The 26,020-nt window shown below is 41.4% G+C and overlaps 1 protein-coding gene across 10 annotated transcripts in view; it reads left to right on the top strand.

The window, feature by feature from the left end:
- Positions 1-26,020, top strand: part of PTPRM (protein tyrosine phosphatase receptor type M) — a 776,839-nt gene that overhangs the window by 633,729 nt on the left and 117,090 nt on the right. For 5 of the 10 annotated variants that reach the window (XM_045065755.1, XM_045065756.1, XM_045065752.1 and 2 more), the window contains 4 exons: positions 3,021-3,095; positions 3,325-3,351; positions 7,362-7,373; positions 8,084-8,271. In XM_045065755.1, the coding sequence (XP_044921690.1) occupies positions 3,021-3,095; positions 3,325-3,351; positions 7,362-7,373; positions 8,084-8,271 (302 nt within the window). The remainder of the gene's footprint in view (positions 1-3,020; positions 3,096-3,324; positions 3,352-7,361; positions 7,374-8,083; positions 8,272-26,020) is intronic. The other 5 variants (XM_045065754.1, XM_045065758.1, XM_045065760.1 and 2 more) reach the window with 2 other exon arrangements.

The raw sequence follows: 26,020 nt of genomic DNA, 5'->3' as shown, positions 1-26,020 counted from the left end.
GTGATTCAGGTACAAGGCATTATTTTAGAATGCTAACAATTTGATTGAGTATGTAAAGAACAAAACAAGCAATTGTGGTGTCCCTGGTGATCTTCTCAGAGACCAGAAGTAAATCCCACATGGATGCCTGATTCTGTGGTTCAACGCCATGCTGGGTTCAAGGACAGAGGTTCCTTTACTGTGTGAAATCCATACCCACAGACGCCCACTGCCACCAGCCACATAATTAGCATGTTGGACCGCAGAAGGATGGAACAAATGTGCGGCTATCACCAACACTAATAAAAATGCAGAAAGTCTGGAATGATGACTGAGAAGCACAGAAATTGGGTCTTAGGGACTGGGGGAGAGGACTGACACCAGTGTAGACAATGTGTGGAATGTCTGGACCATCCACTTGGCCTGTTCTTTTGCTGCAAGCTCCCAGGCACCCCATCTACCAGCCCTCTCTCTGGTCACTGCGTGGTCAGTGTCTGTCTCTCCCACGCTTTGTCCTTATGCATTCAGCGGGGCTCCCCAGAGCTTCCCCAAAGACTGTTTTCTATTTATGGTGGCTACGGTTGCCTGCCTCTTCCTACTTAGAGACACTACATTCATTCATCTATATGCACACCTGGCCCAGTGGAGCAGGAGTTTAGTAGACACCTCTGTCGGCTCTTACCCCAGTGGAGAGGGTAGCTCTCTTCATTCTGGGTCATTGCTCTTTGCCCTTTGGTATCATCATAGATATAACATATTTAATGGCCAAATTAAAGCAACTTATGATACACTGTTGTGGACTGGGGAGAGAAGAGTCCTGCCTATCACCAAAGGGCTAGAATCTTGGTAGTAGTGGTTAGTTCTTCAATGTCATTATAAAGGGGCCACTCAGATAGGTGTTCTCACTTTCTAGGATAATCCATTAATGTACCAAATGTCCTATTTCATGGTGAAATTCCTCACGCATACATTTACTAGGAACTGTCTGCCCAGAGTAGAAACCTACATGATGAGTTTCTAGGCTTTTGAAGTCTGAACAACAGGGGATATTTGCCTCTGGACAGGAAATTTAATTTGGCGGTTACTTCTTACAAAGTGAGTGTCTGTGGAAACCCATAAATGCTCAGGCAGAGAGGTTGCTGCAGAAACCAGCATCAGCTTCCATGGCTCATCTGCCACAAGCCATTATTTTATGCCTCCCATCAATAAAGATGATGGAAGAAACACAGCAGTGGGCGTTCCATTTTCCTCCCACTCAGTAAGCAATGGCGAGGTGCCATCCAATCCCCAACCATCAGCGTGACCCTGACAGTGACTTTATCATGGTTACTCTCTTAGTACCCTCAAAATAAGAGATGAGCTACTGGGGGAGGAAACGTGCAGGAGAGGGGCTCTTTAGACCCCAAAGGCTTCCAGCCCCGAACCTATTACAAGTCTGGGTCTGTCTGAGGTCTTTTAGAGTTGGGAGGTGAGCAGCTTTTAGAAATGAGACTGTGAGAAAAATGAAATTGAATAATTTAAAAATAAGCACAAGCATATTTATGAGAATGGGGAATAATCTGTCTACCAAAGCAAATGAGAGTTGTACCATCTTCTTTTAATATGGTATACAAAGGGAGAAAATAAATATGTATAGTGGGAATGGGTTTCATTTTTATACTAAATACAGAAGTATTAAAATATATTTTAAAGGGTGAAAAACATAGCTCTTTTGTATCTGCTTTAAGCACTTTTGCTGATGACATAAAAATGTCTGCAGGTAACAGACGTTATTCTCACTGACCCTAACACATCTTATAAGTACTCAGGTTTCTTGTTCTTATTTTCACCAGTTATCCTCTTTTTTCCTGGCAGTTTACTATCAACATGCATTATAAATATGATAACTCTCTATTTTAGAGAAATATCTTATAAATGACGGGCAGCTTGCATTCTGGTTCTTGGCCTGCCATTTCTTAATTTTACATTTTAAAAATATAAACAGATAAACACTGTCATAGAGGAACTTCTCTAGGAGAGCTAAAATATATTAACATGTCAGCAGAATAAAGATAACATACACTATCCACAGGGATTTGGTACTTCTTTCCGTAATAAAATGATGTAATTGGGTATTAGTGTCTTGTTTCAGAACTTTAGCATCAAATAAATCATATAACTACACCAGAAAGTTAAGATTTAGACTTACATTTAACCAACTTGAACACTTGAACACATTCAAACCATTTATCCTTATACTTTAATGAAATGAAAGTGATTTTACAACACTAATCAATTAAGATATTGAAGACAGTTCACAAACTACTTTTAAAAAAGGAAGGACCCACTTTCAGAGAAATCAGATTAATTGGATGGGATTGACTTTCCCTCCCAATTACAGGGAGGAAGAGAAGGTCTAATAGTTAAATCCTGAGTCTTTCAGAGGACTATTTCAAAGAAAAATAAGCATTTTTTTAAAAGACTGAAAAGACTAATAGAACAATATGTAGGCATTCAGCTTTCACCTTAAATACAGTGCATGAGAGACATCACCTTTATTTTTGTAGATCGGGTCAGAACATTGTAGAATGTTCTCAGAATGCCCAAGATAGGAGGAAAGAGAGAAGTTAGCAAAGTGTGAAAACACTGACATTCAGAAAATTCTCCAAAAACCATGTGTAGACATCTCCTCATACCCTTAGTTATTATTAGGGGGAAAAAAAACTGGCCTGATACTAGAATTCTACCAGCAAAGGCTAGAAGTCAAAAGAGAAGACTAATGAATTTCTCAATTCAAAATGGCAGCAGGGGTGATGGGGATTCTTCTTCATTTGTAGAGTAAGAAAATCTTTTCAGTGGTAAAAGGGTGTTTGTCCTCTAAAGTACAAGTGATTGCCTGGAAACAGTGGGGAATGAGCGTATTTACCACATAGACTTCAGTAGTGTCTGGCGTTTTTCAGTCCAGTCTGTACCAGCACAGTGTCCTTCTGAGTGACCTCGGAGGGCTGTATTTCCGGTACTGCCTCCCTGCCCCTACTGACCAGTCCTTCTCTCATTTACAGCTGTGTCTTCACCCTCGTCCTTTACAATGAAAACGAATACACTGAGCACATCGGTGCCCAATTCTTACTACCCAGGTAACAGATTTTTCCATTGTCCCATCCACTCATAACCCCTTAGCGATCAGAACCAATCCACGCTCTCACGTTGTGTCCATGATGCTTGAGGAGCTTAATACGTTTGATGTGTTGTAACCCAATGCTTTCTATGGCTTTCTGCGGGGGAAGTGGGGGGCCTTTCATCAATCATTTACTGTTCTTTCTCTTTTTACTTTCTCTGCATTGACCTGCTTATGATGTATGACAGACCCATTTGTGCCAACTGCAATTTTAGGTGAGAACATTTCCCTTTATCACAGTTTATTGCAGGAGTAATTTAGAAAGTCAGTAGCCACGCTTTAGGAGCCTGGATTTCTGCTCTGTATGGTGCAGGGATTGTAAACAGGACAGGTGGGTGGCGGGTGGCTCGGAGGGAGGGCACAGATAATAAAAAAGACTCTCCAACCATCTCCATTGATAAGAAGGGTTTGCCTCATGCATGTTGGAAACGACACCAAAAGATTCAAATGAATAAGCCTGGCTCTAGTATTTTCCCTTTCCATGTTCAGAATTTAAAGTCAGATTTGATCCCAAGGGAAAACACAGTATGTCATCACTCCGCTGTGTACTTCCAAGTGCTGAATTCTGTAATGTGACAATCATAAAAATAAAAATCACTTCTTATTATTTGCACTTGCCATTAAGCACTAAAATCTTCAATTTCAAAAATAGCATTTTTCTAAATTATGCCCAATGTTATGCAGAAAAAATGATCACAGCCGAGTTTGGGCCCCCTGCCCCTTCTTGGAGCCATTCAAGGCACCCCCAGCTTTCCAAAGTGTCTGTCACACAGTGGAATTTCAAAGGAGCTGATGTGTTCTCAGCAGCAAAGTGACAAGATGGCACTTTATAATCACATGGTTTATTATGTGTCAGATGTCACTAGAAATGAAATAAAATGTTAACCCAGTGGGGCAGAATGCATTGAAAATATAAAATGTTCCCTGCGGGGAGCCGAAAAAAATCCCATTTGCCCAATGTAAGAAGGTTCTGGAGAAATGGCATTACCTGACTCCGATAACCAAATAAGCATGAGCTGCTGTTGCATTTGAGATGCATCAATAACCCAAGCGTATCACGGCTGTGTTCTCTTTCTACTACTAACCTTACCGAGAAGGAGCACGACACAATCCACTTCAAGGCGTATACCAATTCATAGTAGCAAAAGTTCCATCCCCAGCTCTTTGACTTCTGCTTCCTAATCCTCTTTACAAGGGTTGATATCTTTGCAACATAATTTTTCCCCCTGTGCTTCTCTTTTCTCTAAGTTGTTACAATTTCTGTAACTAGGGTGATATGTTTTTCTTGTAGTGTTTTCTGGACTTGAGCAAGGTCATTGCCCGAGTTTCATGCAAACTTGGACAGAAGTGTCAAAATGGTCATGAACCCAAATTTTTGAATTGGCATCATTCTGACGGCTAACAAACATAGCTCACTAAAGCCCTCCTTCCACCCTTGAATACCAGCTATATGGGGAAAAGGCTGCATTTTTCCTAAGTAAGGGGCACAGGCTAATTTTAGGCACCCGAACAAAGTAATCTACATGCAGATGACATTTGCAGAATGTGATAGGCGGGGATTTGTGATTTCTTCGTATGCCACGGCATTCATTCTGCAGCTCCTTTAGTAGATGTTCTGACCTTGGGGGAGCCGGAGTGGGGAGGGCGAAGACGTGCACTGTCAGAGGGAAGAAAATGTTCAGATTGCACAGCAGGATTAAGATAAGCTTATTAAACAAATATCATTTGTTAAAGTCATTGCTTTGTTATTATGAACACTAAGGACATCTTTGAAACTTGGTTAGGCTTCTTTGCCAAAAGGGAATCATTTGAACAGATGATTCAAGTAGCAAAAGTGATGCACATTCGTGAAAAGGAAGTCGGCCAGATTGACAAATAACTGTTATCACGTCTGGCTTATATATGTACCAGCGCTGCAAAAGGCAGTGTTTGGGAACCATTCTTCCCATGGTGTTTGGTGCAGTGAATCTATATATTGCATAGTAAGGATGAATGAGATGATCCCGGGACACCTTGGGAAGAGGATAAGCTGGACAGACATCAGTGCTGGAGCCAAGAGGGTTTTGCTGTGACCTGAAATAGTGTATTATCTCCACCCTTTATGCTCATGTGCTAGGGTGCCCAGCCTCATGTAAAGAGCTGTAGTATGCCTTTACGTCATTTTCTTCCAAAAAAACAAGTAAATAAAAGAGAGCAAGAGAGAGAGAGGGAAAGAGATTGATAGGTAGGTAGGTAGATGTTGATGGACAGATTTTGATAGATAGATGTAGATAGGTAGACAGATATTGACAGATAAGTAGATAGAATTCCCCACACACACCTCAAAAATGGGACACCCATTTCAGTTCTAGATTTGTCAGCTGGTTCATTGAGAACTGAAGATAGCCTCTTAAAGAATATAGGTAGAATTAATTCACAGTTCTTCAAAAACTGTCAGAACTGTTAGTGAGAAGCTTTGTTTCTGATTTCCTCCAAGGCATAATTTTTAATTGAAAACATTGTTGGTAATTTTTAAGCCAATATAAGAAATCAATGTGAAAAGCCATATTTTATCAGTAATCATTCTTTTTAAGTCAGAGCAAACCGATTACCCAGTAATTTCGGTGGCATCAAGAATTTCTCATTGTGTGGGTGACCCAGTTTCATGCCACAGGTGGCACGAGAAGCCTTCTATTCCCTCTCCGATGTCTGTGTACTTGATAATAGCCCTCATTTCTGGGATGGCCTCGGTCATGTTTAACGGGTCCTGCACGCTAGTAATGAGGCCAAGCTCATCATAATAGAGCGGGCGCGATCAGTACAGTGGTGACAGTGTTGGCCACCCCGGGAATTAAACCTTCCAAGAATGCCTTGCCCTAGGACCAGAGCCCTACCCAGCTACGGTGTCTCCACCAGAAAGGCCCAGATGATTCATTTAGGGGAAATTTAGAAGGTCAGTCCACAATGGAGGGCATTTAATTACGTTTATCCCAAAAGGTACAAAATGGAGAGAATGAGAGAGGCACAGGGGGGAAACTAATTAATGTTCCATTTATTTTCGTATCAAGAACAGAACTTCCTGCTGGAGTAGCTGACAGCTCCAGGGAGTCAGTCCTTCAGCAGGGGTCCCATACCCCACTTTAGGGGCTTGGCAGTTGCCAGCAAGCAGATCGGACGCAAAAAACATCCCGGTTTCTTTGTGACTGTTCTAATAGAATGGGAGCGTCTGAGTGGCTAATCAAAGCAAATCCAAATGAAAACGAAAATCATAAAATCAGTGTACCACTCCTTTTTATTTTGTCTTTGTGTCTTTAGCCACCTTGTGGTGATCCAGGTGCCATTTCAGCGACAGCGACATAGCTACACACTTGTGTACCACCTTCCATACCATGCATCCCCAGGGGCTTTGCGACGCAGATAGAACTGAGGTTGGAAAACCAGGCCCACAGCCGAGTGCCCCTGAATGAAATTTCTCCTGGAGCTGTTTAAAAAAAAAAAAAAATCAAATTAAATAATAATAATAATAATACCCATAGCTGAATTCCCTATTCATAAACATTCTGGGAATTTTTTTTAAATGAACTTGTCCCTTTGTATATATGTTTTAATTCTCTATACCCAAAATCAATTTTGATTTAACATTCTCTTTTTAAGTGAAGTTCGCATTATAGTTTATGAGACACAGCCTCAATCACAGAATGGCTAAAGGGATTCAGCATTATCATGAGCTAACCTGTAGCACGTAGCTAACCTGTAGCTAACCTGTAGTCTTAATCTAATAGCCCTTTCCTGCATCAGACATCTTTTAATAGCTACAGTTTCTGCAGTTCGTTAATCTAATGTACTAGGAGTCTTCCATTAAGATACAGCCTTTTTAGGCTTATTTGATCAAATTTTGGCATTAGTTTTATAGTACATCTTGGTTGACGTGTTCAAGAAATTTAAATGAAAAAATGTGTCAAATACAAAGACTTATTTAGTCATTAGTTAATTCACGGGGGATGAAAAGTAATTATGATACTATTCTAACCTCCTTTTTGGTTTTGAGGACTTCAATAAAACGCCCCTATCCTAAGGTGATGGGAGAATTGAGGCTCTGACCTCTGATCACCTGCAGATAGAAAACTTAACCATAAAAGTAAAGCGCAGAATAAAAACTACCTGTAATTATTCACACAGTACTATTGCTTATGCCCTGTTTCCTTTTTCTCCTCCTCTTTTCTCCTGATATGTACCTTCTTAAAAGTGCCAATAAATGGTAAGTTCCCCCATTCGCCCACGGAAAAGGTGTGGAGGGAGTGGGAGTGTGTGTCTTATCTGTAGATTCTGACAAAGCCAGCTGGTTCTGCTGTGTGCCGGCCTGCATGTTAGCTCTTGTAGAACATTCTGTGTGTCATGCGCTGGTCCACAACCTTCTGTCAAGCTTTCTGACACTGCAGCATGCGAGTGACTCATCATCCGCTTTCTATTTCTGCTCTCTTTGGATTTCATGTGTCGAGTCCACATTTTCATTGCTAGCTTTCCAAGCCAACCCATTTTGTACACTTTTACTTTGCTCACAGAACATCTGTACAGAGTTTATTTACATCATCATACAAACTAGTTAACGAATCTTTGGAAGAGGACAAGGCTGGTTTTGCACCAGGCCTTGGTGAAGTTTCAGACGGAAACTTCTATAAACTTGAGTGCTCAAAGGCTAAATAAAGGGTTCCTACCAACTAGCTTTGTGAAATCAATATATCGTTTGGACTGCTTTGTAAAAACAAAGATTTCTGCCGCATTCCTATCAGTATTGCCGAGCCCATGTAAATTTCTAAACATCTAACTTTTCTTTCTCACTGAGCCACCGTGGGGATGGTTGGAGCCATAGGTGGAGGGGATGTCAGCAGCAGCTTCTGAGCGTCCTCAGGGATCCCGCATGTAGCCCACTGGTCCTCCCTCACTCCCGTCGTGGCCTTCTTTTCCTAGACGAAAGCCACACGATGGCCAGCGACACCAGCAGCTTGGTGCAGTCACACACTTACAAGAAGCGAGAGCCGGCCGACGTGCCCTACCAGACCGGGCAGCTGCACCCCGCCATCCGGGTGGCGGACCTGCTTCAGCACATCACGCAGATGAAGTGTGCCGAGGGCTACGGCTTCAAGGAGGAATACGAGGTGAGATGAGCTCTTTGCTGGGCACCATGCCCAGGACCGTGCTCCCAACTCCTGCAGCCAGTCGGCAGGATCCCCGGGGTGGATCGGGGCAAGGCGGGGTTGGGGGCTGCCAGAAAGGGACCTGTTTTCACCCATCCAGCAGTGAGACACTGTACCAGGAAGGAAACCTATGTGAAATGGAAAAAGGAGGACCACTTCCCCATTTCCCTTTGTCCTCATAAATATGCAACAGAACAGAGGCTGAGCTGGTTCTTTCCCTGTTCATGATTACGCTTCTTGGCTTTTTCTATAATTAAGTATGATGTTAAAGCCTAACAATGTTGCGGTAGTTATCCAGGAAGAAACTGTCCACTTAAAGCAATTACAGACCAACCAGTGATGTCATGTGGTGCAGATTAGGCCCCAGGAAAGGGGCTGGCTAGTGTCATGGCTGTGACAGCCGCTGTCCTGCCAGCCCAGAGCGTGTGGATTGTAGAGGGATCTAGTGCGGGGGACTTCCAGGGACATTTCTAGGCACCGCAATGTTCTCTTAACCTTCCCTAAAATGTAGGGCGCACTTTGCCAGCTCAGTCATTAGCTAATTCTGTTGGAAAGCCATTCAAGAACTGGAGAGAATTAGTTGACATGAAGAAATCGGATTCAAAGAAGCATCCCATCCCTTGAGTATGTGTGTGTATGGCTGAGGCCAGTGAGGGTGAGGAAGATAGCGGGGTAAACTTTACCTTATTAAATAAGATTAGTTCACATGCATTGGTGGAGAAAAAAGTAGCAGCCTGCAAACAGTGCAAACAAGATTATATAGATAGGGAGCTCTGGACATTTTAGAATGTGTCTGTGATAGCATGTCTCCGTAATCAGCTCACAGTCGGGAAACGTTTGGTCTGGAATTAAGAGTATTTTAAAAATCAGTTCCTACCATCTCTGTATCCTACAAGTTTCAAATTCTGCTTCTTTTTTCTTTTTTTTTTTTTTTAAAGATTTTATTTATTTATTTGACAGAGAGAAATTACAAGTACACTGAGAGGCAGGCAGAGAGAGAGAGAGAGAGAAGGAAGCAGGCTCCCTGCTGAGCAGAGAGCCCGATGCGGGACTCGATCCCAGGACCCTGAGATCATGACCTGAGCCGAAGGCAGTGGCTTAACCCACTGAGCCACCCAGGCGCCCTCAAATTCTGCTTCTTTCTCTCTCGGGGACACTCAGGATCCTTCATTTCATGCCCCAGATGTGGTGTTGTCTTGGATTTAGCCCCACTTCTGAGCTGAATCGCCAGAGATTTCTTTAGAGCCATCAGAGCTGCACCATGCGGCTTTTAAGACTGGGTCTTTAGGCCAATGCAGAGAAACGGACAGACACACACTCTGCTGACATGAGCATTCTCCTTGTTGCCAGTGACCTCAGCTCACAAGGCCACTGCACCAAGGAAACTGGGCCTCGATGGTCAGATTTCAGTCCAGGCAATATTTTCCAATAAAGTTTTGCATTTTAGAGACCCCGAAGTTCTTAGAGCTACCTTTAGCAATTTTGCTTGTAATTCCATGAAACTGACTGCCTTTGCATATTTCCTCATGCACTTTTAAAGGGTAGCTTAGGAATTAATAGGATTAAGAGTAAGACTTCCAAAAGCATTAATATCTTATGAAAGACAAAATTAGGTTAGTGAAAAAATATAAGCCTAATGAATAGAGATGATGTCTTAGTTCTATCCAATATTCTGAATGCAGATATTGCTCAAATGTTTATTAAAGATGTTAATGTCAAAGAGATTAGTTAGAGGTTCAAATAACGATTCATAAGATCACCTAAGTCCCATTTTTCACGGACTACATAAAAATACCTCAAGACTTCCAATAACACACTATAGATGATGCATATTTGAAAGCATACAAAAATTCACTTTCCAGTCATATCTCCTGAAGAAATATGATTTATAAGTGCAAACTAGAATAGGGTATACTCATTTGAAGCAGTTTATAATTGAAGATTTATTAAGGGTTGTTACACTGAAATAAAATGTATTAATTACATTTCAAGAAACTCTTTCTCATTTTAGCTATTCAGTGGATCAGAGAGGACTGTAATATATATGCGCGTCTCAAGTCATCACTTTGCACACCTGAAACTGACACAATGTTACATGTCAGTTATATCTCAAGAAACTGGGGGGCAGGGGGAAATACTTTTAAGCACCAAAACCATTATCAGTTTATTGGTTTTTTATTTTTTAAAGATGGAAAGAAGAAGAAAGGGGAAAAAGTTAAAAAGAACATGTGCTAGAGAGAAAAGCAGGAATAAACAGGGAAGTGTTAGAGGGAGAATTATGAAATGGAAGATTCTGTAGGGGGCAGTCCTTGCGCTCCACATACACCTCTGTGAACCATGTGGCTGAGTGTGCATCCTTTCATTTTTTTTTTTTTTTTAAGATTTTGCTTATTTACTTGACTGAGAGAGAGATCACAAGGAGGCAGAGAGGCAGGCTGAGGTGAGAGGGGGAAGCAGGCTCCCCTTTGGAGCAGAGAGTCCAGATGCAAGGCTCAATCCCAGGACCCTGAGATCATGACCTGAGCCAAAGGCAGAGGCTTAACCTACTGAGCCATCCAGACGCCCCGCATCCACAGAGGAAGTCAGGCATACCCTGTCTGCCTGGTGCAACATACATCTCACTGTCGTTTGGGACACAGGCTCTGGGGCCAGACACTGTACTCCAGCTCAGCTCTGCATCTTTTTAGCCGTGTGACCTTGGGTAAGCTGTGTACCCTCTCTGGGCCTCGGGTTCCTCCTCCATAAAATGGAATACCTATAGTGTCAACCTCATAAGCTTACTGGGGGATTACCTCATGTAGCAGCCTAAGTGTTAGGATCGAATCTGGCATTTAGTTCAAGTGTTAAGCAGTAAAAAAGAAAAATACTAACTCATAATAAGAGCCAAGAGAAAAGTTCACACCGTGTTCTTTGTGGGGAAATTGTGTCATTTTGTGGTTTCAGTCCATCTCTGTCATTTCTTGTGTTCAGCACTCTGAGGATAGAGTGAGCCAGTCACATTATGGCTTAGTACATTTTGGCTTTGTCTAAAACACTCATTGGTTTCCTTACCATGTATCGTGTATCATCCAAAGTTCCCATTTAAAAAGTCACTTAAATGAGTAGGTAGGTTTGATTCTGTGGACAAAGGGTTTGAGAAAATAAGTATTTCAAAGTAGATCCTGTCACCTTTTGTTGCTAAAAGAATATTTTCATATCTAAATTAAGAAAGTCCTAGAGAATGGTATGACTATAGATGACCAAATACTGTTTTTGGTGTTTTTTTTTTTTTTTTTAAAGTTTCTAGGGTGTCTTTGGCAACAAAAGATGGAGGAGAGGCAGTTAATTTAACAAGTTGCCGCACTTGTTAACTGGCCAGTGTGTACTAAGTGGGTGCCGTGAATCTGACACTGCCGGATGCTGGGGAGATGGAGAACTTCCTGTCTCACCCTCCCCTGCCAGAAGCTCATGCCATACGGGGACTACAGCATGTCTGTCAGCTTGAATCCCACAAGAGAGATTCACAGCAGTCCTTTCAAGGCCACTGAGGGCACGTCGTCTAGTCTGGGGCACCAGACTGAGCTTGGATGACTCCTGAAAATAGTGAGCGGGAGTTGGCCAGGAAGTGGAAAAGGACAGATTCCAGGCAGAGAATGGGGTGTGCTCCAAAATGGCAGTAGTACTATGTGCCTGAATCCTAGGAAGGGCTGGGGGTCACAGGTAGTCAGGCTTTGATCAAAAAGCATCCCACCAAGAAGCTTGAACGTCACCCTGGAAGCTGTGGGAACAGAAGAAGGACTCAGGTAACATTAAGTCTCTCCTGTATTTGGACGGAGACTCATTCTTGCACTATTTGGCTCAACCTAGTTTTTAAACATTATTTGTACGAGGCACACAGAAAATTGCTTGAAAGATAATAATCAGCATGCAGAAAAGTAAAGGGGAGAGGGAAACTAGTCACTGTAAAGTGTAATATCAATTACATTGTTCCATTCCCATTCACTGTTTCAGACGCACTGAAACAGTGAATGATGTTATATCTCCAGGGATAAAATGTCAAGAAAGTCTTCAGCTGCTGTTGTGACTCACCAGTGTCAATCAGTTGGTCTTTCTGGTTTTCTTCAATCCATGCTTATTGGGGGAAAACAGCCATCTAGGTTGTAAACTAATTTTGAAATAGTGACTTTCTCTCTGTTGATACTGTTTCAAACCGTCTGTCTTTATTGTTTCCAAGAAAGAAATGTCTGAAAATTCTCCCAAGCGCTGGAAGGACTCATTACCGTTCCAGTAGCTGACAGAAGTGTGTCCAAACCAAAGGGAAAACATGTGGTGGGGACGAGATGGAGCAGCACTGAGTGCAAATTTTATATTTGATTTTGTTCTAACAAGACCGTCATATGTCATACCTCACCAGGGAAATGCAGTAATTTGATTCAAAAGAAACTCAGACATGAATCACAATAAAAAAGTAAACATGCTGAATTGAACAGAAAATGGCAGGTTGTCATCGGAGAGTGGATCAGGGATCTCAGGAGAAAGACAGAACAGAAAGAACAAGTTTGTTTACTTTGCTGCAGAGAGGAGCGTGTCCTTTCTCCTAGCAAGCAATCTGTGCTAACCCCTTGGGGAACATCTGTGCCTTTACCAAAAATGGGAGAAAAAAGATAGCATGAACAGGGAACACAAGGTAGGACTGTGCCTTCCTGCCCACTCCCCATCCCTCCCTCCCCACAGACTTGGGCCTTTGTGCTCTGGAGTCACAGTGACTCTGCTGCTCCTCCCTGAACTGACAGGCCCCATCCTAGACACGGGTGACCTGTCCTCTCACTTGTCGCTGCCCCCGGGGGCCTCAGTGTGGACCCTGTGGGGTTGGAGAGTGAATCTCTTCCCCTCTGGGATCCCCAGAAGACCTTCTTTCATTCTCTATTTTATGACTGATTTGAAGTCCCTCTGCGGATCCAAGCAGAAAAGACATTAACCTTACACAGGACCACAGTTGCTTAATTCTAAAAGAGCGCATTTTGCTATCACTGTAAAATTAAGAGAAAGGAAGGGACCACACTTTAAAACTACTCCCAGGTAGGGCATCCTGAAAAACACAGATGACCCTCATTAGCTAATAATCAATATTGCTCTGGGCCACAAAAATTTATTTTCCAATTACTGAACTAAAACTTGTAAACCTAAGTAACACTTTGCAGCCTGCTCTTGAGAAGAAGAAAAAAAAAAGTGTATACATATATATCTAAATATATTTAGGGAAGTATTATACTTATCCCACTTACTTTTCTCCTGTATATTTCTCAAGGGTACAAGCACTGGTGATTAATTTTATAATTGAACATGGAGACTGTTTTTCAGCTCAATTTAAACTGGGAAATTGAAGTTGTTATGCCAAAATCTTCAGGCTTAAGTACAGCCTATGCGTTTTTCTGAAACCTGAGTTGTCTTTAAACGTGTCTATCTGCTGGTAGACCCTTATAAGTCTTTGAAAAAATATATGCATTAGATATTTTCCCCTCTCATCTTTCCCCCTCTTTTCTGAGTAAAATAGCTGATTTTGTTTCATGGAGTCCAGTTATTAATATTTGGCTCTTTTTTCATGTTTGACCAAAGTTGTGCCAAGGAAGAAGGAATTATTATTAAAACGTCTGAAGTGCCCTTCAAAGTCTGTTTTTTGCTTGCTTGCCTCCCACCTCAGGGAAGCCAGCGAAACGTTAAAGAAAGCCGCCTCCTCTCTGTGGCCTTTGCAAGTATGATTCCACATTCAGGCTCAGATGCTGTTAGACAGGACAGGCCAGGGAAGACAAATGTGGATCCTTAGAGGGGACAGCCGTAGGGCCTGGGAGGACCGCCCTACCCCAGGGCTGTCTGCCCCTCCCCAGCTGGAGGTTAGCTGACAGAGGGAGAACTGTGTGTCCTTCTCTCTCGAAAAGTTTTCAGAGCCCTCCCTGCGCCCTGTGCGGGCAGCCTCTTTGTTAGGTACCAAAAGCTGGGAGCAGCAAGCAGAATACAAGGTACTTTGTGTTACTAAGTTGATAGAACCATTGCCTGACCTCGGCTGGTTCCATGCTTGCGCCTATAATCAGGGGTGGGGGCACCCCCTTCCTGCTCACCTCCAGCCCACACACACTTTCAGATATGCGTTTCAGTTGCCATTTCATACTCTGAGGCCCCAGCTGAGTCAATCAATCGCCACAATCAGTGCAGGTTATTTTCTGTTCCACAGGATACAAAACAAACAAAGCCAAACCACTGAAAGCTTAAGGATGTGGCATTAGAGGGAGAATTGGCAGGCACTGTAAATGCGTTAAGAATCACAACAGTTGTGCCTCCAGTGGCTGGAGCAGCCAAGTGAGTTTTGACACATTTTTTTTTTTTTTAATTATTATGGTGATGCTGAGCTGGTCCATGAGAAGATGAGAAAAACACCTATCCGAAATTTTGAAGTTGCTCAGGCTATTTGGGGCAAATCGAGTGCAAGTGTTTATAGATACTTTCTTATTGGATAAAAGTTTCTGCATGCTTTTAAATAATGCAGTAGAAAGGGTTGATTTTACTATGAGTAGTTTGTTGTTTTTTACACTGCGAATATGAAAGTGTCTTTTTTATTTTATTCTGTGTTCCCCGTAGTCGTGCTTGCTGTCAGGACCTCCCCTGTGTTAGCTGGTTTTTTACTTAGTTGCCTCTTGCCTGTGCCCCTGATGATATCACATATGAGCTCAAGCTTCAGAAAATTTGGTTAAAAGTTGTTGTTTCCTACGAGACTATGGCTTCCTTCTGATGAGAGTTGATGGCCGTAGACATTTACCAGCTTGTTTCAGGCACTCTGGTCAACTGTGTGGTTTGCATTTGGAAGCTGGTTGTTAGAATGTTCTACCCTGGGAGAAGTTGAGTACTTTTCCCACTTGTTAACATGCTTTTAGTGTCAGATGACATTAATCACAGAACGCGGCCCAGAAGGGACTGCAGATGTGCCTGTGTCCTCACTCTTGCTGACCTCATGTGCATTTGGGATCAGTTGGATGGTGTCACCACCCACTAATTTGGCCTGGTGAGCCTCAGCATGGCTGTCATTGCCCCCTCCCCTGTCCTCACCACCACATCAGCTGCCTACAGGTCCCGAATGCTCACCTTCCCCACCATTTCCAATCCCATCCCTTTCTCTCCAACCCCACTGCCTGGTCCTCGCAGTCTTGCTGGGGCCATGATGAGAGTACCCTAACTTACCTTTCCATCGCCTCATGTCCTCTCTGTGTTATCACGTGGTGCTCAAAACTCTGCTGTGGATGCCTTCCAAGACTGGGAAACTCCTTAGCACAGTCTCCTCAGACCTCCAGGATATGATCTTAGACTGTTCTTCAGGCTTGCTTTTGTGGCCACTTTCCACCACATGTCTTATGGTCCTCTCTCTGCTCCAAGCACCTTCATGACTCTAGGCACTGCTTCATGTTGTGGCCTCTGCCTAGATGGACTTCAGCTCCCTCTTCGTGGACCTGATTCCATAAGACCCAACTCAGACATTGCCTCCTCCCGGAGCTCTCCTGGTTCTCGAAATCAGAAACAGCCTGCGCCCCCCTGCACTGTCCATTGTGAGTAACCTGGTAGGCAACATACGTACAGATAATACAGCAGGCAGTATCTTAACTGATAATGTGGTTGGCTATTTATTAACTGACTTACTCAATAGATATTTGACAAACACTGCTAAATAGAAGTTACTTTGTATTTGCTTAATGGATTTCTGGGTATTTAAACACACACATCCCTAGACGGGAAGACGAAATTAAAGATGGATAGAGCTATGACAAAATACACACAGTGCCATAAATCATCATATAGGATCAAGTGAGTTAGCAAGAACCAACCAGGAATAAAATGGTGTTGACCAAGTTGAACCTTACCAATAACCAATTGTTTAAAACTGGTCCTAATGGACGTGGGTCTAGCTGATCATTCTACTCACTGAATGCCAACCATGTGTTTAAAAATTTTTAGGATAAATATTTGTAACCCATGCTAGCTTTAAATTTCTTATTTAATTTCAGTAGAAAGAATATAGAATTATTTAGGCGAGACTTTAACATGACTATTCCAAGAGAGAAACTATGTATCACCATATACAGTTTAAAAGCTCATCAAAGTAATTTGTGTTATCATGGACATATTTCAGCAGGGAGCAAAGCTTGGAGGAGTAGACTTTTCATAAAGTCTTCATTGGCTCTTGGAGTTTTTTGGTTTTTTTTTTAAGATTTTATTTATTTATTTGACAGAGAGAGATCACAAGTAGGCAGAGAGGCCAGCAGAGAGAGGAAGGGAAGCAGGCTCCCCGCTGAGCAGAGAGCCCGATGCGGGGCTCGATCCCAGGACCCTGAGATCATGACCTGAGCCGAAGACAGAGGCTTAACCCACTGAGTCACCCAGGCACCCCTGGCTCTTGGAGTTTTGATCATGATATCTAACATCTCATGTTCAGCCCTGTACAGAGACGTGCACACGCACAAACACATGCACACATACAAACACACACAGGCACGCACAAGGATCTTTCTAAACAGAAAGCTAGTACATCATTATCATACCCATTTACAGACAAGGAGGAAATGATGCCAAATTTAAGAAACTTTCCCAAGGCCATCCCACCATCGAGTGGAAGGATTTATCCCGTATCTGTGGACTCCAAACCCCATGTTCTATCCATTGTGCCAATCACTTTCTCACACAACACCACAGAACTACAAACCTATGGAAATTAACCTTGTGGTTTATTGATTTGACTTGCGATTTCATGGCAAGAGTATTATTTTTCCTCTCTGTGCTTTTGTTTGCTTTGAAGCGTTCTGTCCTCTGGCAGAAGACCCATCCAGCCCTGGGGTCCCGCTGACAGTGCCAACTCTGCCTTCCCGCATCTCGGCAGCAGCAGATGCTGCCCATTAATCTCGCTCAGTGTCCCAGCTCTGAGAGCGAGGTCATTCCAGCATTACCCCTCTCCTTCTCTTGTTTTTCATTGAGATGTACCAGAGACTCCATATCTTTGGATATCAGCACGCCTGGCTCGTTGAAACCCCGGAATCCCACCAGGACCAGTGATAAGTTAAAATCAAGCTATAGCTCTGGAGAGTGGGGGTTCCATATGCTGCTTCCCTGGGTCATTACTGCCAACCAATCTAGTAGAGGGAGAAAATGAATGTGTAAACTTGAGTTGTGTGTGAAAGCCTACAGTGTTCTGAAAGACCCTTTCTGGAAGATGCTGAATCTCTTTTCAGTGAGATGATACAATGCAAGGATGACAGTGCTGGTAACCGGCTTTCTGTCGTCTAGGCAGAACCAGGATAACACCTTGAAGCTTTGACTTAATGATACAAAAACATAACTAGTTGAAAAGTCAAATCATTTTTTCCCAAGAACAGTGCTATATGGTAGAAATGGCAAGTAGATTGGCAATTAGAAGATGTGGGTCCCAAGCCTTTGACCTCATGTCATGAAGGGGCTGCTGAGACCCTAGGGCTGGACCCTCTAGCAAACCACTTACCTTCCTTGAAGGAACTCAATCAGTTGTGGGAACCAGGTGTTCGCCTTATGTCTCTCACATCAGTAGTGCCGCCACTCAGGGATGCCAGACTTCCAGATTGGTTGACAAATGTCCATGGCTGGGATTTTTCCAGCAGGTGACATTGACTGGCTGCCTCAGAGCCACAGCCCAGCAGTCACTGTGTAGAGTGCCCCCACTCAGCATCCACGGGCAGCTCTCTGGCTCTCCCTTGCCAATTGTGACTTTATTCAGCATTTCTGAAGGAGGTAGTTTCCATCCTAGTATAACCTTTCTAGCTTTTCCTCCCCTCTCTTCCTCCGACTCAACCCCCTCCCACTCTGACTTCTAACCCCCACCCCATTTCCAAAACACTGAGAACTCTGAATGGAGAGGATATAGTAAGAATGTTAGTACATTTCTGTATCAAGCCCTTGCCATGTTTGGAAATGTGTTTATGATCATAATTCCAATAAATCTTTGATCCTCACTGCCCCAGTTTTTAAGGAGCATGAATAATAAGGAACTATTTGGATTAAATGTTTTTTTTTTTTTAAGATTTTATTTATTTATTTGACAGAGACAGATCACAAGTAGGCAGAGAGGCAGGCAGAGAGAGAGAGAGGAGGAAGCAGGCTCCCTGCTGAGCAGAGAGCCCGATGCGGGACTTGATCCCAGGACCCTGAGATCATGACCTGAGCCGAAGGCAGCGGCTTAACCCACTGAGCCACCCAGGCGCCCAGGATTAAATGTTTTTAATTACTTAGTTCATTTCACATCATATTGTATCAATTCACATGATCATCCCATGCATTATTCAGACCAAAATAATGTTGAAACAGAGCCCATAATTTTTTTGACCTGCCATGCCACTAAAAAGAAAGATGTGCCAACTTTTCTAATTTCTTCTTTTGCATCTTTTGGAATAAAAGTAGTTTTACCTCCATGTTGGAATTTGCCTGTATTACTCAGTATCTTGTGCATTTAAAAACTTTCTCACTTCTTTTATCTTTTATTGTTTCCCATTAGGGATACCTTTTCTCGTTTACTTTTGGGAAGTCATAGGAGAGATACTGAACAGTTATAATGTCTTCAGGGTTAATTATAAATAGCGTATGTTTTTACATGTATTGCATTTATGTGCTTTAGGTAATTATGCATTTGAGTTCTTTGCCAGTTTTATGGCCAAACTCTTTCACTTGGCTGATCACTACATGTATTTTAAGCCTATTCCTTGAAACATGAAAAGAATGTACTATAAATCCAATTAACATAATTTATCTGCCTAAAGAGAATGCTTGCTTTTATTTTTTCTCTCTTTTAATGACAAAAAATAGTTGTAGGATACAGAGTAACTAAATATGTTTTTAAAGCTTTCCAAATCCCAATTTTATTGTTGTTCTCCTTTAAAAGCAAAATGGGGGCACCTGGGTGGCTCAACTGATTGAGCATCCAACTCTTCATTTGGGCTCAGGTCATGATTTCAGGATCCTGGGATCAAGCCCCACATGGGGCTCTGTGCTCAGTGGGAAGTGTCTACTTAAGGATTCTCTCTCTTCCTCTTCCTCTGCCCCTCCCCCACTTTCTCTCTCTCTCAAATAAATAAATCTTAAATAAACAAATAAAAGCAATGCATAGTTTTTTATGGAAATTTTAAGAAAACTATAAAGAAGAAAGGACAAGACAAGGTGCCTGGGTGACTCAGTCATTAAGTGACTGCCTTCAGCTCAGGTCATAATCCCAGGGTCCTGGAATCAAGTTCCGTGTTGGGCTCCCTGCTCAGCGGGAAGTCTGCTTCTCCCTCTCCCTCTTGCTCTGCCTACTTGTGCTCTCTCTCTCTCTGTGTCAAATAAATAAATATTTTTTTAAAAAAAAGAAAGGAAAGTCACCCACAAACCCACTATCAATTTTCAGTATATTTCAGTACATCCAATGTTTTAATGCATTAAAAGCATTATATATTTTTTCATACAATGTTTTCCCACTTCGTATTGTAGCACAAATGTTTCCTATGGCTTTGTCTTGAACACTGCCATGAATAATTCTTTGGATTTATCTCCATTGTTCTCTCTAGATAGATTTCAAGAGATGGATTCACTGGTTCAAAGAGTATAAGGTCCTTAAGTTTCTTCAGGTAAATTGACAACTTGCTTTCCAAAAAAGTTGTACCAGTTCACACTCACCACGAGCAGCCTGCAGAATGCTTATTACAACCCACCAGCACTACAGTGAGCAGTAGTCAGTTTTTATTTTTAATCCTTGCCAGTTTGATGGGTGAAAAAAGACTATCTTATTGTTCCATTTAAAACTAGATATGTCTTCCTATGTTTACTGGCCATGTGAAAATTTCTTTAGTGAATTGTTCGTATCATGTGCCTCTTTTTTTCACTAGGGTGTTAAGGTCTCTTATTGACTTGTATGCACTCTATGTATGACTTTGTCTGCCTTGTTCTTCTTTAGAAATGTGTTGGCAGTTGTTAGGCTTTGTGCTTCCATAATCCTTACCTTGTCTGTTGAAAATGTGGACATTTTATACAATCAACTTCATGAAAACCTGTAATTTCGTTTGGAATTGCATGGGATCCATTTACCAATATTAAGAGAACTGACCTCTTGGCAATATTAGGTTTTCTTATTTGTTAATATGGATTATGTTTCCATTTATTGGGATCTTCCTTTATAATTTTTAGTGAAGTTTCAAAAAGCGCTCCATAAAGTCTTGTACATCTTTTAGCTGTATATACTTATTTTGTTATGGCCATAGCATCTTTTAACGTTATATTTTCTTGGGGGGCCTGGGTGGTGCATCTGGCCCACCACCCAACTCTTGATTTTGCCTCAGGTCATGATCTCAAGTTGTGATCTCAGGGTCATGAGACTGAGCCCAAGTCAGGCTTCACGCTTGGCTTGCAGTCTGCTCAATGCTGTCTTTCCTTCTACCTCTACCCATCCCTGCTTGTTCTCTCTCTCTCTCTCTCTCTAAAATAAGTAAAAATAAATCTTAAAAAAATAAAGTGAGGGGCGCCTGGGTGGCCCAGTGGGTTAAGCCGCTGCCTTCGGCTCAGGTCATGATCTCGGGGTCCTGAGATCGAGCCCCACATCGGGATCTCTGCTCAGCATGGAGCCTCCTTCCTCCTGTCTCTGCCTGCTCTCTCTGCCTACTTGTGATCTCTATCTGTCAAATAAATAAATAAAATATTTTTTAAGAAAAATAAAGTGAGACATCTGGATGGCTCAGTCAGCTAAGTGTCTGCCTTCAGTTCAGGTCATGATCTCAGTGTCCTGGGATCAAGCCCCAAACCAGGCTCCCTGCTTCTCCCTCTCTCTCTCCTTCTGCCCCTCCCCTGACTTGTTCTTTCTCTCACTTTCTCTCAAATAAATAAAATCTTTTAAAAATAGTTATATTTTCTTTTTATTGCAAAAATATAGAAGATACACTTGAATACATAGAGGTGTGTGTATGTATATATACGTGGGTGTGTGTATATGTTTATATGTACACACACAACACAAGCTGTTGCCTTTTGTATATTGCTCCTATGTCCAGAAACATTTTCAGCTATCTTTATTTCAGTGATTTGTCTGTAGATTATTCTAGAGTTTTCTGTGGAGAAATCATGTCTACCCTCTTTAATGTCCATGTGTTTCTTTTTTTTTTTTAAAGATTTTATTTATTTATTTGACAGAGAGAGATCACAAGTAGGCAGAGAGGCAGGCAGAAAGAGGAGGAAGCAGGCTCCCTGCTGAGCAGAGAGCCCGATGCAGGACTCGATCCCAGGACCCCGAGATCATGATCTGAGCCGAAGGCAGTGGCTTAACCCACTGAGCCACCCAGGTGCCCCATGTGTTTCTTTTTAATCCTTATACATCTAATCTGTTTCTTCTTGTTTATGAAACTCACTAGAACATTCAGTCTAACATTGAATAAAACTTAGGTTAGTAAACATCTTTGTCTTGGCCCTGATTTTAAGAGAAAATTCTTTTAATGATTAATAATTAGTTGGGATAAAGTTGAGGATAGTCCCTTCCATCCCTGGCTTATTGATACTATTTACCATGGATAGATATTGAATTTGATAGAATGCTCTTTCAACATCTATTGTTATGTAAAATAGTTTCTTGATTTCGTTAATATATTAGCATCATGAGTTCATTAATATATTTAATCTTCTAATACTGAACCAACATTTTATTCCTGGAATAAAGCTAACTTGGTCATGATACATACTAAACATTGCTGAATACTATTCACCAATGATTTTTGCATCTGTGTTCACAAGTGGGACTCGTCCCTTAATTATCCTTCTATTTCCCTTTTTTATATTTTAGAATAAAAAGTATATGTACTTTTTTAAATGAATGGGCTAGCACTCTGTTTTGTTTTGTTTTTTTTTGTAAGATTTCAAATTATCTTTGGTAGTAGCCTGTGGAACTGACTAAATCTGGCAGTTTCCTCATGGGAAAATTTTTAATTACTAAATTCTCAATAGTTATAGCTAATATTTTCAGAGGAATTTGTGCATTTTTTCTAACTTTGTTATGTAGAGGCATACGTGTGTTAATATTTTATTATCTGTCTAATTTGCACTCATGTTCCTTTTTTTTTTCATTATTAATGTTGTTTATTTGCACCTTCTGTCTTTCTTGTTTCTTGAATATTCTTGCCAAAAGTTTGTTAGTTTTATTATTCACCTTTTCAGAGAAATAACTTTTGGCTCTGTTGATCTTGAATATTGCATTTTTAAAGACTCCTTCTCTTCCCACTCTTTATTATTTTCCTTCTACTTTCTCTGTTTCTTTTCTTTTTTTTTTTTTGATTCCTAAATGGGATGCTAAACACATTAATTTTTTTTTCTAGTGTAAGCAATTATTTTAAGGCTCTTTATTTTTTCTCTAAGAGCTGAGTACTATTATCATTGACTTTTGAGTGTTTAATTTTGTAATTTTCATCACCCTTTTTTCTTTGACTCATAAGTTATTTAGAGCATGTGAGTGTGTGTTTTATTTATCAATGCATAGGAAATTTTTTTGTTGCCTTATTCCTAACTTAATTGCACTATGAGCAGAGGAAATTCATCGACATTTGTGGACACCATTTAGAGCTTTACACATGGTCAACTTTCTCAACAATTTTGTGTATTTTAACAACAGTATTGAGTGCAGTGTTCTCTATAGTCTTTGGGTCAAGTTTTTTAAAAATTTTGTTGTTCACGATTTGTGTATACTTTTTTTTTTAAGATTTTATTTATTTATTTATTTATTTGACAGAAAGAGATCACAAGTAGGCAGAGAGGCAGGCAGAGAGGGAGGGGAAACAGGCTCCCCACTGAGCAGAGACCCCGCTGTGGGACTCGATCCCAGGAACCTGAGATCATGACCCAAGCCGAAGGCAGCCCAGTTTGTGTATACTTAACTAGCTTTTTCTCTATTTCATCCAACAGTTACTGAAAGAGATGTGTTAAAAGAGGTCATATATTTTGTTTAGAAGAGGTCATATATTTTGCAGCTGGGTTATCAGGAAAAAACAAGTGTAGGATTGTCATCTCTTCCAAGTGAATTGAACATTACATCATTAGTCTGTAATGCTATTGTCTTCCATAATACTTTTGTCTTATAGTTTATTTTGCCTAATTTAAATATAATTATGCCAGTTTCCTTCTAATTAGTATTTTCCTGTGTATATTTTCAACCTCTCTATTTTAGTTGTCACTCTTATAGATTACATATAGCTGAATTTTATTCCTTCAATTAAATCTTAAACTTTTACCTTTAAACTCTAGTAATTTGCCACTTAGTAAAGCTCTAATTTGTGAATACTGGTATATATGTGAATTAATTCATTGCTATCACCTTATTTTGTGAGTTATGTTTGTTCCACTTTTTCTTCTTCCCTCCGTCACCCCTTTTCTGCCTATTTTTAATTAATTGTATTTTTATGTATCATTTCATTTTTCCCTCTACTAATTTGAAAATTGTATGCTCTCTTTGGTTTCATCAGTCACTATCAAAATTTTAGCGTGCATATTTAAGTTTTAAAATCTAGGATTAATTTAATCGCTTAACCTTATCCTCATAGATCTCTTTCTTCCCCTCTAAATATCTCATGACAAGGAAATTCCTGACAACCAGGATTGCCTGGGATTTGTAGCATCTACAAGGTAGTGTTTTTTAAATTTTCTCATTCACGCATTGGCATGAATTTCTCATTCACGCCTTGGCCCTAGGATTAAAAGGTAAATAAATCTTGATTTCTGTTCTTAAGACAATCCCTTTTTGTTTTCTTCTCTGTGAGTACCTAGGAACTTACCCAAAGCTGTAGAACTTTCTTATATCCTAAAATCATGTTTTCAACCTGGTCGTCACGTAGTTCCAATAGTTGTAGGGTTGCAACATGGCACGTAACCATGTCGGCCATGCCTCCCTTGCAACCTGGGCCCCTCCTGTCCTTTGCTGTTAGTTACTGATGACAGTTGTCACACTTGGCTACCATCATCCATTTCTTCCTTCCATTATTGGAGATGCTTTCTGCCAGAGCCAGCCACTGCATTCCTCTCATCTGAGAGCAGACCCCTGATCTCTTTTCCCTCTGGTTTTGCTCCTTGCCTTTCCACATAGGACATACATGTGAAATGGAGGGAACACCCTAATTTTTCCTTTATCACATGGATCTCTCCAATCTCGACCATTTGTGTGAGCGCCTTGCCAGCTCAGTTTTCCTCTCTGGTTGCAAGGCTTTTGAAAAATGGGATTATATGTTCCACTTCATGTGCTCAGTCCCCTCTTCTCTTATGCCTCCCGAGGCTCATCATTCTTCTTCCTCTTTCTGCACCCTGCCCCACAGCCTGGACTGCAGCCAGGCCCACACTCTCCTGATGCAGCTCCCATTCCTGCACCTCTTTCTTCCGCTGCTCAGGTCCTTGTCTAAAAGCTCTCATCTTCTAATAAGGTCATTCCAGTGGAAACACCTCCCCCACTGTCAGAGGTTGGGGGGGAATCAGGAGCTACAGTAGTCACAGCTGGTGTATGTGGGTCTGTCATTCATTGTGTTTGTGGTTCAAGGCTGCCTGTATTTAAAAATGATGCAACTTGTGCTGTAAGTCTGATGAATAGAAAGGAGGAGAAAATAGAACTGGATATGTGATTTTAAATGAATGGAGAAGTGCTTTGCTGAAGAGCCCTGTATGACTTGCTTATTTTTCTCTGCCCTTCTGAAATTCCTCTGGAGGTTCTGTTCGTGTGCGGTCCCCATAATGCCTCATTTCAGGACCCAGTGCTTACATGGTGGGACAGCTAACCTGCTCCCAGTGTAGCTGTGACAATTGTCACTGGGCTAGGAGCACTAGTGTTCCTGGTAGTGGAGCTGGCTGTCATTGCTCACTGTCAGGCAGCTCCCTTTGCTGGGGAGTAAATCTTTCATGGAGTCGTTAGTGGTTTATGCCTTGTATATGGTCTTGATGTCCAATTTCCTTGTCCATATTTTTGTTTATACCTTGGCACGGGTCTCATTAATATTATTGACCTCTTAACCATTTTAAAGAGCATGGGGGAGGGGTTGCAGAGCCTGGGATCTGATCTATTTTGCACCAAATAAAAATTTTAAATTTATGTGTTTGAGTTCTAGCCACAATTACCTCATTGGTCAGATAAATTTAGGGCTTTTTTTTTAATGCCAATATTTGACATCAGTGTTCCCATAAAATAAATAAATGATTCTCCATAATTGATTTTCCAGTGCTTAACCCATGTGATTCTTTCCAGTAGTTTTCCCTCCAAAATTGTTCAAGCAGTGACCGTCATGATTCTTGGGAACTGGCAATTATGTCAAAACAATTTAATCAATGCCTGAGCTGTGCTGGCGTTGCTCTTGGAAGACCATCCTTCAGTATGACATTCCTTTAAGCGTTTGTTAAATAATTAGAACTATAAACACTTTTCCCACAAGGACCCTCAGAAGTACCGTTAGACATTTGGAGCCTGGGGGACAGAGTCTGTGGGCCACTATAGGCACCAGAACACCCCGTTAAGAAAAGTTAGAAAACTTAGAGTCAGGGTAGATAATAGTCTAGAAGTTCTCTGTCCTCAGGAGACATTCCTGCAAGAGCTTGCATACATAATTAATAGAGGAAGAACTCACTGGGCTTCTGATTGACATCAGCTGCCATCCTAGCATCACATGTTGAAGGCTTACTAGCCGAGTCTCCC

The sequence above is a fragment of the Mustela putorius genome, unplaced genomic scaffold (genome assembly GCF_011764305.1).
Source record: "Mustela putorius furo isolate JIRA1106 unplaced genomic scaffold, ASM1176430v1.1 tig00003858_pilon_pilon_pilon, whole genome shotgun sequence".
NCBI lineage: Eukaryota > Metazoa > Chordata > Mammalia > Carnivora > Mustelidae > Mustela > Mustela putorius.
Note: the sequence above shows the minus strand (reverse complement) of the source record. Positions and strands in the feature narration are given on the sequence as shown.